Raw genomic sequence first — 12811 nt, forward strand, 5'->3', positions numbered from 1 at the left:
AGAACAGTACTTAGAAATTAAGTGTTTATCAGATGATTTGGTGAAAAAAACATGAAACTGATCAGATGATCAGAAGTTAGCTAATTTTACTTGTAAGTGAAGTGTCTGACTCTATATACATCAGCTTTAATAGCATACATGATTCTTCCTCATGCTTTCGCCAAGTTACATGTTAGTAGAACTTCTAGAGCTTAGAAATCACTTTTAAGTTAATGTCTAGCATATAATTATGTTAATACTACAGTATCATTTCCTACCCTTTTCAACACAAGTGTCCTTACCCATATGCCATGTATTTCTAGATATAGGGGCCAGTAAGGGCCAATTCCCAGCAAGTTCAGGAACCAATCTGATACAGAGACAGAACCACAACCCATGCCCTAAGGAATATGTTTTAGCCAATACTGGTTTCCAAGTGTCATGGAGCAGCCCATCTACTTCTTACAGGGATGTTACAGTGTTAGTCTTTGTCTACCAAATTCCTAATCATCATACCCCAGGGAATGTTCAATTTGAAACACTGTTGCTATAAGGGAATAATGATTAAGACCACCTTTTCCACTGAAGTCCTGTGTGATTTAAAAACCAAATGCTGCAACATATTACCGATCAGTACTTATTCCAGTTAGTCCTCTCAATAATGCAGTGTCCAAATTAAATTATTTGCCCCTTGGTCATTTAGCAAAGGATCTATAATTATAAAGAATCCTGAGATACTGCTAGTATTTATCTAAAAACAACTCACCACTTTTATGTCATAGCCTCTGATTTTCTAGTGCCTAACCGATTGTAGGGTAATGACATCATGATTTAATAGGATGTCCTTCCAGGTTTCCAATAGAGCAATTAGTTTTTGTCTTAATATAGTAGCCTTAAAACTGCTTGTTCTATATGCTCACTTTGCCTACTTCTTTTTATGCCAGCAGTTTTATTTTCATTAGGATGGTTAGTAACAACTAAAGGATTATATATTTAACTATTCTATTTTCAACCCTTTCTCTTTGTCAATCCATTTTGTTGATTCTTGAAAAAATAAATCTGTCATCCAGATTCCACTGGTAAGATCTTTCCCCATTTATTTACTGCAGAGCTTTCTTCAACTCATATTTCATCAATCAATCAATCAATCAATCACTAGGCAGAGCCTCCCTCCCTTCCTTTTTACTTACCCCACAGAGTCTTGGTCATATTGAATTGAGAGTCTGGAAGTTAATCCTAAATTTCACAGCAATCCTCATGCCCCCTAATTGTGCCCTGGTTTTGGATTGATAGTCAAATTACAATACCACAGTAAGTCCAGTCTAGTCCCAGCTTTTCTGTGTTGAGGGGATCAGTCTTATCTTTTGCTACCAAGTGTATTGTGTGCAGTCCTGGGGCCTTGCAACAGTGCTTCCATGGATGTAAGACCCCCTGATATGCATAATGATGTTGAACATTCTGTTTCCTGTCCTGGATCCTTTTCTGAGAACTAAATAAACTCAGTGCTAAGTTAAAACCTCTTTGTTCTTTGACTTTGACTGTCAATCCAAATCTGTTGGTGGCAGTGCAAGAATATGATACATATTCATTGTAGAAAATAAGAAAATTCAGAGAAGTGTAGAGAAGATGATATCACCTGTAATACCACTTAAAAATAATCACTGTTAATAACTTTGTGGACTGATGCAGTTCTAAAGTTCTTATAAACCGTGTTATGTTTTTAACAAGACTGAGATAAGAAATTGCATAATGTTTAGGACTTTGCTATTTTCCTTTGAAAATGTGTCATGAACATTTCCCCATATTTCCATATATTGTTGATTTAATGATGTATTCTTATGAAAAATATGTACACCTGGCTTAAAATTATATAAAGTTACATTGGCACCCTAGTAATAATTTTAAGTGGTCAGCAAGATGTATATGTTAACTTTCAAGATGATCAGATTCTGTGTTTGGACTTAAACAACAATAAAAAAATATAAAAATAGTTTTATCTTTAGTCGCACATATGTCCTAGTATTCTGCCTTTATGATAAGAGAAGGGTGTATTAATTAGTATTTAAAGCAAATAATGTTTATGAGACTAGTATAGAAATTTCTATTGGCTATTGGTAAGTAATTTTGGAAGAAATCTCTGAGAGTGGCATTGACATGTAGGTCGCTTCAAAATGGATGCCTGAAAAATAATATGTGTTCTCTAAGTTGACATCCCATAAATTTGATTTTTTTTTACTTTCTACAACTGTAGTGGCTATCAGATTATCAAGCTGAAAGGGTATACCTCTTGGGCTATTGGACTATCTGTGACAGATCTGGTTGGATCAATTTTGAAAAATCTGAGGAGAGTGCATCCAGTTTCTACAATGGTTAAGGTAGGCTTAAGTCGAATCTTCATTTATCATCTTTTCTTTAACATTTTTGAGTACCTACTATGTGCCAGGCATTGCGCAAGATGTTGAGGATATAGTGAACAAACAAAAGAGAAGCCCTAATCTCCTAGAGTTTAATGAAAGAAATGGACTTAATAAAACAATTATAAAAGGAAATATATGTTAACATATAAATTCTATGATGAAAAATTACCAAGTACTTAAGAGTGTACAAGAAGAGAATTTAGCTACCCTGGGTGGTGGCATGGGTGATGTTAAGGGAAGCCTTCCTAAGGAAGTCAATGTGACCTATTCTGAATGAGTAGGAGTTAATTTGGAAGGCTGAACTAGTAGTCTAAACAGAGGCAATACATGTACAGAGGAACTGAGGTAGATGTAAGTAGAGGGTACTTGAAGTTCTGAAAAAAAGGTCAGTTGTTGAAATGCAGACAGCAAAGGGAAGTGCATGGTTAGGCTGGAGAAGTAAGCAGGGTTAGTCCACTGAAAGCCTTGTAAAAGGATTTGAGTCCTTACCGTAGAGCTATGGAAAACCACTAAAAGAATTTATTTCTTTTCAAGTTTTCATGTTAAAAAGATTTCTATGGCTGTGGTGGAGGGAACAGATTTGAAAAGGACAAGAGTAAACATGGGCAAACTTGTCAAGAGGATGTGTGGTAGCTCAGAATAGAAATGATAGTAGTCGAGGCGAAGAGAAGGGGATAAATTTGTAGATACTGTATTTAGGAGGTAACATTCATAGGACTTGGTAGTGGAATGAAGTGAGAAATAAGGAAAAGAAAGGCCATTTGTGGGTTTCTGTTTTCCACCTTTATATATAGATAGTGGTAGCCACTAAGGAAGGGAATACTCAAGGAGAGCCACGTTTAAAGATCATGTTTGCAGTTATGGACAAGTTCATTTTCAGGTGTTTTGCAATATCCAAGAGGAAATAGGCAGTTGGGTACAAGCTTCTGGAACTTGTAGAAGAGTTTTGGGTTGGAGTTCTAAATGTGAGTCAGTTTGGAGAGAGACAGTTCCTGAAGGGGAAAGAGAGGTTCTGTCAACAACAACAACAACAACAACAACAACAACAAAGGAAGAGAAGCTGGACAGGTACAGACAACAGATATGCCTTACACATAGTAACTGAAGCCAGGAATGTTAATGAACTTGCCTAAGGAGAGCGTAATAAAGTGAGAAGACAGATTGAGATTGAGTCTTGAGGAATTCCAGTGTTAAAATTTGAGTTTAGGGGCACCTCGGTGGCTCAGTCAGTTAGGCATTAGACTTCAGCACAGGTCACGATCTCACAGTTCGTGGGTTCAAGCCTCGCGTTGGGCTCTGTGCTGACAGCTCAGAGCCTGGAGCCTACTTCAGATTCTGTGTCTCCCTCTCTCTGTTCCTCCCCTGCTCATGCTCTGTCTCTCTCTGTCTCTCAAAAATAAATAAATATTTTTAAAAAGTTGAGTTTATATAGTGTGAGCCCACAAAGTCAAAAAGAAGTGGTGACCAGAGAATTAAAAGAAAAACCAAAAGAACATGGAATCATGGTAACCAAGAGAGAGGAGGATGTTTTAAAGATGAAAGAATTGGTTTTCTATTGTTGATTGATGTTGTGAAGTCATATAAATGAGGATTAAAAATGCCAGGAGGGGGGCGCCTGGGTGGCGCAGTCGGTTAAGCGTCCGACTTCAGCCAGGTCACGATCTTGCGGTCCGTGAGTTCGAGCCCCGCGTCGGGCTCTGGGCTGATGGCTCGGAGCCTGGAGCCTGTTTCCGATTCTGTGTCTCTTCTCTCTCTGCCCCTCCCCCGTTCATACTCTGTCTCTCTCTGTCCCAAAAATAAATAAACGTTGAAAAAAAAAAATTTAAAAAAAAAAAAAATGCCAGGAGGATAGGGTGGCTTAGTTGGTTAAGTGTCCAACTCTTGGTTTCAGCTTAGGTCATGATCTTGTAGCTTCATGGGTTCGAGCCTCACACCGGGCTCTGTGCTGGCAGCACAAAGCCTGCTTGGGAATCTCTCTCTCTCTCTCTCTCTCTCTCTCTCTCTCTCTCTCCCTCCCTCCCTCTCTCTTTGCCCTTCTCCCACTCATACTGTCTCTCTCTCTCTCTCAAAATAAATAAATAAACTTAAAAAAAATGACAGGGGGATAAAGTGACAGAGGTCATGGATAACCTTAGCAGGAACTGTTTAATGAAGTAATAGGAATGAAAGTCTGATTGGAGCACACTAGGGTTTTCTTAGCCTCGGCACTATAGACTTTGGGCTGGATAGTTCTTCATTGTTGGAGGGCTGTCCTGTGCATTGTGGGATGTTAGCAGCATTCCAGCCTATACTTATTAGATGCCAGTAGCATACCCTCTTTCCCCATTTTTGACAATCAAAAATGTCTCCATATAGTGCCAAATGTCCCTTGGAAGGGTCCCTTGAGAACCTCTGAGGAAACTAAGACAAGTATAAACAGCTTTTTTGAGGTATTTGGCTGTGAAGGTAAGGAAAGAGGGTAATAATTGGAGAGGAAAATCAAGGCCAGGCAAGTTTGCGTTTTTTGTTTAAAAAAAATTTTTTTTTTTACTTTAGAGAGACAGAGTGAGAGAGAGAGCATGTGAGTGGGGGAGAGGGTCAGAGGGGGAGAGAGAGAGAATCTTAAGCAGCCTCCACACTCAGTGTGGAGCCCAATGAGGGGCTCAATCCCACAACCCTGGGACCATGACCTGAGCTGAAATCAGGAGTCAGACACTCAACCAACTGAGCCACTCAGGCGCCTGCCTTTTTTTCTTTTCTTTTTTCAAAGATAAAATTCTGATAGTAAAGAAGATATTGAAGATAGAAGTAATAAGCAGAGGCAGTGGGATCCAGACCATAGATGAAGGTATTAGTCCTAGATGGGAGGAGAGACAGCTATTGTAACAGGAGATAATAAAGAGAGGATAGGCAGTGAATCATGTAGATTTTTAAGTTTGGCATTGGATGCATCTGATGACTTCTGTCTTTTTAGTGAAAGGAGACAAAATCATCTGCTGCTGAGAATCAGGGGATGTGTAGAAAAGTCAGATGTTTGAGAAGATTTGAAGTCGTCTTTGTAGATAGAAAAAGCAGAATTACTGTTAGGTGGATGCTTATTTGAGGTTGGTGTGCATTAATTTGTAATGTGAGTTAAAGACCAACTTTCTTGTGTAGTTTTCTCCAGGGATCTGAGCACAGGAATGGAGAGAGAGCATAGCTGAATTCATGTGGGTGTGGGTTTTACTTGTGGAGTGTGAAAGAGGGGGTGAGGAGAGAAAGAGGAAGGGAAGGGTGGAGGTGTAGCTTTTGGTTTATATACATGTTAAAAATAGGTTTGACTTTCTGCTAAAGCATCACAGACAAATTCAAGACCTTTGTCCTCAAATATGATCTACATACAAATGAATACATTATAAAAAGAAAATGAATAATAAGGAATTTAAGAACTATTTATAAAATAAAAATTAAAATAAGCAGAGGGCCTTAGTATATGGTGAAAGGGTGACAGAATGAATCATGGGATCTAAGGTGGATATGGAGGAACCCGTAACAATGTCCACAGTAGGATACTTGGGGTGAGAAGAGAAGGTTCTGTGAGATAAAGAAGTCAAGAAACTGGAAAGAAAGGGAATTGGTTATGGTTAGTTTACCCACATGAACAATGAAGTCACCAAGAGTAATCACAGAAACTGGGACAGAGAAGATTGTGAGCCAGGTGTCAGTCTTTTGTGAATGAGACAGAGTAGCCAAGAGGTTAGAAGGTGATCATTAAGGAAGAAGAGTTGAATAAGATGAGCCTCGAAAAAATAGGGGAAATGTTAAGAGAGTAGGGGATTACTGTTTTGAAAGAGACAATGAGTACACAATGGATACACACCCCTCCTCTTTTGAGGATACACAGGGGCTGCGGGAGAATAAGCAATTAATTACCCTGAGGTTGCTCCTGAGGAAGAGTCAAGGAGGTGTCAGATGCTCTGAGAAGAGAGTGAGATTGAGTAATATGGAAATTTCATAATTTTTACTGAACAAATCAATGGATAAGTTATATTTTATAGGAAAATAAACATTTGACATTAAGAGCATAATCATTCATATACTCTTATTTTTTTTTTACCCCAGCTAATTCAGTTTTATTCCTCCACATTTTCAACAAATAAGGGTACAGTTTATTTCATATTAATATGTTGACTGTTTTTTTTTTTTTCCAAATAAACAGGGAATTTTCTTAAGTAGCCATTTCCTCATTTCATGGCCAATCCAGGAGCAAATGAGAGCCAATTTTAGTGTATTCAAGGGTCATAGTGTCAACCAGGCATGAAGCTTAAAGAGAAGAGGGGCCTGGGTAGCAGGTCATGGTCATCACACAGGACCAGACAAGGCCAGGCCCCAGGGGCCAGGTGCCTTATTTCCAGCCCACTCAACAGCCCCAAGTGTCATGATGGGATGCACATACATTCTTCAGTTTTAGTCCTAGAAGCCCCTTCTAGACGAAAGAGAAACAGAGAAAGTAGAGGGAAACAAATTCCCAAAACATGAATAGGGAACAGAGGGGCTTCTTCCTCACCTACAGTGGCCTCGTTTCTGATTCCACCCAATCCCTAGCAACTCATGTTAAAGCTCTGCTACACAGAGGTGGCAACAGAATGACAAAGGACAGGAAAAGGAAGGGAAGGTGAATGTAACTGAAGCTGACCCCTGGCTGGGAATGGAATGTGGGCTGACAGTCTGGTGGGACTGTGGCCTTCCATGGATAGGGACAGACCAGAGTGGAGGGAATGTGAGTATAGCCTGGCTGGGGCCCCCAGAAGAAGACATGTGGCTGATGTGATGGAGCTTGTGAGGTTGAATATAAAATGCCTACCCAAATGAGGGAGCTGGACTGTGGTGGAGGAGGTGACCAGAGGCCCTCTGTGGGAGACTAGAATGAGATAGGAGCAAGGGGCACACCCTGAGATCCTGAGGAAGTCCCCAAAGATGGGGAGAGGGAAGCTTGGCTAAGTAGCACCTGTGGACTCTGAGCTGTTGTGGGAAGCTGGGAAACACCACTCCATAGTCAAGGGGCCTCTTCCTTCCCTCCATGCTAGTTCCTGGTAATGTTTAATTATAAGGAAGGAAGGAGGAAGAAAAAGACCTTCCCATTGCCTCTTCCAACCCTAAAGTCAACCCCAAGGGATAGATGGGAAAGAGCAAGGAGGGATGGAAGGCAGGGAGGTGTGAGGTGTCTACTGGGTCTTATCTTCCATGGGGTAGTAGGAAGGTGGCAGAAACTGGTTTCTGGGCATGTAGGCATTGTGTTTGTTGTCCCGGTTGTAACTGGCTCCAGCAGCTGCTTCTGTGGCCTTGGCTTCAGCTACAGGAGTAGAGGGAACATCAGGGCTGCTGGCTGGAGGTTCCATAAGCACAGAATAGGGTGGTCGCCATGGTTGCAACTATTCCATGTTCATCATGGGAAGTTCTGGATAGAAGTCAGATGGGGGTGATGGATAGAAGTAGCCAGGAGGGTAAGGGCATATTCTGTTTGTAATTGGCAGGGGAAAGACAAAGGCCCTGCTGGGCATATGAGAGTATCTGTAGGCTCCATTGGAGGCTTCACCTTTAGAAGATTGAGATGTCACTTGTAACATCTATTGTCCAACTCAATGGTGCCTGTTGGTTTAAAGGTCAGCTTATACAAAGCGGTCTTCCCAGCCACTTCCTCCTTCAACCTTCACTGTTCTCTTGATGTAGTTTATACCAAACACAGGCTGCTTGATTTTGCAGTCCTTATTAGATAAAATGGCATCATGAAGGACCAGATGGTATCTGTCCTTTGGACAGAAAGATGGACCTGGTAAGGGGTGAAGTAGATGTTGCCTTTCTTGGTCCCTTTGAAGGCCTCTGGTAGGTTCTTTATTTCATTGAACACAAACTCCACAGAGTCATAGGACGTTAAGATTGGTATTGTTTTTTTTTTTTAAGTTTTTTTTTTAACGTTTATTTATTTTTGAGACAGAGAGAGAGACAGAGATGGAGCATGAGCAAGGGAGGGGCAGAGAGAGAGAGGGTGATGCAGAATCCAAAGCAGGCTCCAGGCTCTGAGCTGTCAGCACAGAGCCCGATGCGGGACTTGAACTCATAAACCACGAGATCATGACCTGAGCCAAAGTCAGACATTTTACGGACTGAGCCACCCAGACCCCCCTAGGATTTGTATTGTTGATAATTACTCTACCACCCCCTGATTCTAGTTGAGCTCCATGGTCTCTCTGGTATCCTCTTATTCTGAAGCGCTTTTGCATTAGCTGTTTTTCCATATCAGGTACTGAACAATAATCTAATTTTGCCTTTTAGGGCTTATATGGATTAAAAGAAGAAATCTTTCTCAGTATCCCTTGTGTCTTGGGACAAAATGGTGTCTCAGATATTGTGAAAGTTAACTTGAATTCTGAGGAGGAGGCCCTTTTTAAGAAGAGTGCAGACATACTTTGGAATATCCAAAAAGAGCTGGTATTTTAAAGCCTCTTAATGTTCCACTGTTTTATAGAAGAAGATATCAGACTGTATATTTTCTATTTTGAAAGTATTGTCATTTGATTTGTAAAAAACTTAAAAAAAAAACATTGGAAACCCATGACATAACTTCAGTCCCTCAAGGCTAGAAAAAGGAAATGGTAAAAATATTTCCCCTCTTTATGAATCTCTTACAACTCTGTTCTAATGATAACCTATACATATGCAAGTAATACTTCTGAAGTATGTAATATATGAGTTGACTTCAAGTTTGGTAGAGTATATATAATAATCCTTTATAATATAAAACTTATGATTCTTCCCATAAAACAACCAGCACTTTTTCTAGCATTGAAATTTCATTCTTCCATTAGGGCACAGGCATATTCAGTTTATATTGCTTCATTAACTTTATGTGTCTATGTGTGATCTGCACCGGGTACGTTAAGTCCATGTATAACAGAAAGAAACAGAAATAAAACTTCAGTGGCATAATCAAAATTAAATGTTTTGAAACCTGTAAGTATTATTCCAATTCATATAAACTCAAATAGCTGATTTGGTGTCTCTGTTGAAATACCACACAGGGAGCTTAGACCATTCTCTAAGTCATTTGTGGAACAAACTTCTGGTACGCTTGTTTGTGTTACGGTCATGAGGTCAATGTGACATGATTTATGCCCTCAAGTATCTCACAGTATTTAGGGCACCTCAACTAATTGATTATTGATGTATATGTATATGAGTGCATGTATTTCTAATTTATATATGCATATGCCACACACACATACATGAAATATTTCCTTGATTTCACAATTTAAGGTAGCTATAAGAAATACACAACTGAACAAAAACAAAGAAATCAGGACCAAAGTAATTTATAGACTAGGATGGGACCAGGGCAAAAAATGAGAAGACATATGCAGGCCCTAAGGACTTACAGCGTGTGCTGTCGTGGAGGTGCTCACACTGGACAGAGAGTCACAGTTCATACTCTTATTCTTGCTGTTTGAATAGTTTTCATTCCGGTCCTCTACTGCTGAACATGATTAGTTTCCCAATATTTTGTTCTTTTTCCTTGTTTTCAATTCTTCCCTTGAATGCACAAACAGGATCATCAGAGAGTTTAGTTAGGATAGCAGAGGGGTCTTCAGAGGGGTCTTCTGTGGATTTTGCGTTTTTTTTTTAAAGCTGTTCTTTGTACACCAAATTAAAACTTCATTTTAGTAAATGCTTGCAGGTATTCAAAGCCTGCAAAATATAGTTTCAGTGGGAATACTGTAGAAAGTAAAACTGCTCTACATCGTGTATTCTCAACAGGGGGCAATATCACCCCAAGAGGGATAAATTGGTTATGGGGTTGGTGGAAAAAACAGATATTACAAGGGTTTCTAAACCCTAAAGTTCAACGCTAGCAGACAACATCTTATTAGTATTACTTTTAGATTTTATTTTTAAGTAATCTCTACACCCAACCTGGGGCTCAAACTCACAATCCCAAGATCAAGAGTTGCAGTCTCCACCGACTGACTGAGCCTGCCAGGTGCCCCTCTTATTCTTTAATATTTATTTTTAAAAAAAAAATTTTTTTTAATCTTTATTTATCCTTGAGACAGAGAGAGACAGAGCATGAATGGGGGAGGGGCAGAGAGAGAGGGAGACACAGAATCAGAAACAGGCTCCAGGCTCTGAGCCATCAGCCCAGAGCCTGACGTGGGGCTCGAACTCACAAACCGTGAGATCGTGACCTGAGCCGAAGTCGGACGCTCAACCGACTGAGCCACCCAGGCCGCCCCTTTAATATTTATTTATTAAAAAAAAAGTTTTAAGTTTATTTTTGAGAGAGAGCGCGAGCGCAAGCGGGTGGGGGGAGGTGGGGCTAGGGGGTCGAGGCAGAGAGAGAAGGAGACACAGAATCCAAAGCAGGCTCCAGGCTCTGAGCTGTCAGCGCAGAGCTTGACACGGGGGCTCTAACTCAAGAACTCCGAGATCATGGCCTGAGCCGAAGTGGGAGCCTTAACCGACTGAGCCACCCAGGCACCTCTTATTCTTTAATATTTAATTTCATGGTGGGGTGAGTGGAGCTGAACGATTGGGGGAAAATGTCTAAAAAAGCCCTTGAGGGAGAGAGAATGAAAAAAAGTTTGAGAAACAGCTGCTCTACTTCTTAGAAAAGAATTTGTCAGATGTGTATTATGTATTACGATTCACAAATGAGTTAGGAAACACTTAATGAGGTAGAACGTGGTGGGACAAGAGAACAGAAGCCTTGGTGTATCCCAGACTAAAGGATGAGAGGGGAATTTTGGGTTCTGCATTTAACTACCACATAAATGAGTTGAGCTTTCCCATACACCTGTGAAAATTGTTATCAATTAGCCCTGCACTGATCAAGTTCTTAGGGTTTCATATTTTATTTAAAAAGCCCCTTTGGATAGCAGGTTTTTAAATTTTCACTTATTCGCTTTGTGGGTGGTTAAAAGTAGCACTGAGGTCCCTTTCTCCTGCAGCTCTGGGAAAAAGTTAGCAACGGAGAGTCAAAAAGTCCTATTGGATACATCCAGACAAGGTTTGGTTAGAAATACATTTACTTGGGCTTTCCAGTGGATGGGTTTTGGGCAAGTGGTACCCCATTTGATAGCTGGAGGCTCTCTAATTCATTGTTATCTTTTGCACCTCGTGCTCTTTGAGCCCAGGAGCCCAAGGAGCCTCCCTGAAACCCGCCAACTACAAAAATGGCAGCCCTCCGCTGGTGCAGGTGACAAGCTGCAGGCGCAGGCCGGGCACAGGCCAGGCATAATGCACCAGAACCCTCATTCTGGCCTCGCTTCTGCGCCAGGTGTGCTACGACCAAAACGAGGCCCACGGCGTTGTGCAGCCTCACTAGCCAATGGTTTTCCTTCTTGAGGCCTCAACCAGCTTTTCTGCGGTTTTCCTCCATTCTCTTCAGCTGCCTCTTGAGGGGGCGGCCATGAGCTGGGCTGTGGGAGTTCTGTAGATGAGCTGCAGCGTGGTCGCCGCGGGAGTGAATTTCTTTTGCCTGAGGATGGCTCTGTGTCCCTTGCAGCCTGCACACATCCCTGTCAGAGGTGGCTGGCCCTCTCACCCGTGTGAATGTGGCCGGAAGTACTGCGTGCTTGGCAGTCCTTGGCCCTGGACTGATGGAGTCTGGGCTGGGTTCTGGAGCCAAGAGCTGGGTGAGGGGGAAAACTGGGGTGGTGAGGGGAGGAAGAGCTGTCCTGACTGTCGTGTCCCTTTTGGTGAAGCCGCCCCTTTGCCTTCACTAGTTCTTAATCCCTCTTAACTGTTCCACCCTCCTCTTCCTTCCCTTGGTTTACCTCTGGATGCTGGGCAGCTGGCTAGAAACTACCCAGCTTCTTTGCCAGTCAGTTTTGTCATTCCCTGTTGGGTCTGCAGCACCTCCTTCCCCCAGGGGACCCGGGAGTTTTCTATATGCCCACTCTCACTGCAGACCAAATTTGGAAGTGGCTTTGCAGTTTTTCCTCACTCTGTTAGGTTTCCAAGATGGCGACTATCAAGGTGAACTTCTTAAGAATTTCACTTCAGAGGAGGCCATTCATCACAATAAGATCTCCATTATAGGAACTGGATCGCTTGGAACAGCCTGTATAATCAGCATCTTACTAAAAGTAAGTTCTCTGTTCTGTGCCATAGGGTTAACCAAGTTTCCCTTCTTTGGATGTAAGGCTACTGCATATGGTTAGGCAGGTTGTGTTCAGTTAAAAATGGGGTGAATAGAGGCCTTATTCAGTCCCTGCAGGCTTAGCCCAGAGGCACAGGTGGGCTTTTCTAATTGTTCTACCCAGAGGGGGCTGCTTTCTCTAGGTTTGGGTTTTTGTTTGCTTGTTTTTGTTTTGTTTTTTGAGAGAGAGTGCAAGCAGGGGAGAAGCAGAGGGAGAGGGAGAGAGAGAATCTAAAGCAGGCTCCATGCTCAGCATGAAGGA

The 12811-nt window shown here is 41.5% G+C and overlaps 2 protein-coding genes and 1 pseudogene across 4 annotated transcripts in view; 1 reads left to right on the top strand and 2 right to left on the bottom strand.

Annotated features, from left to right (window-relative positions):
* The window catches only part of LOC122484422 (L-lactate dehydrogenase C chain), a 42402-nt gene extending 33050 nt beyond the window's left edge, over positions 1-9352 (top strand). For both annotated transcript variants that reach the window (XM_043582387.1, XM_043582388.1), the window contains exons 7-8: positions 2231-2354; positions 8688-9352. In XM_043582387.1, the coding sequence (XP_043438322.1) occupies positions 2231-2354; positions 8688-8852 (289 nt within the window). In that variant the 3' untranslated portion in view covers positions 8853-9352. The remainder of the gene's footprint in view (positions 1-2230; positions 2355-8687) is intronic.
* LOC122482872 lies at positions 5851-8304 on the bottom strand (annotated as a pseudogene).
* Positions 9353-9708: 356 nt separating the features above from the next.
* The window catches only part of TSG101 (tumor susceptibility 101), a 57173-nt gene continuing 54070 nt past the window's right edge, over positions 9709-12811 (bottom strand). For both annotated transcript variants that reach the window (XM_043582382.1, XM_043582380.1), the window contains one exon: positions 9709-9941. In XM_043582382.1, coding sequence (XP_043438317.1) covers positions 9867-9941 — 75 coding nt within the window. In that variant the 3' untranslated portion in view covers positions 9709-9866. The remainder of the gene's footprint in view (positions 9942-12811) is intronic.

The sequence above is a fragment of the Prionailurus bengalensis genome, chromosome D1 (genome assembly GCF_016509475.1).
Source record: "Prionailurus bengalensis isolate Pbe53 chromosome D1, Fcat_Pben_1.1_paternal_pri, whole genome shotgun sequence".
Taxonomy (NCBI): domain Eukaryota; kingdom Metazoa; phylum Chordata; class Mammalia; order Carnivora; family Felidae; genus Prionailurus; species Prionailurus bengalensis.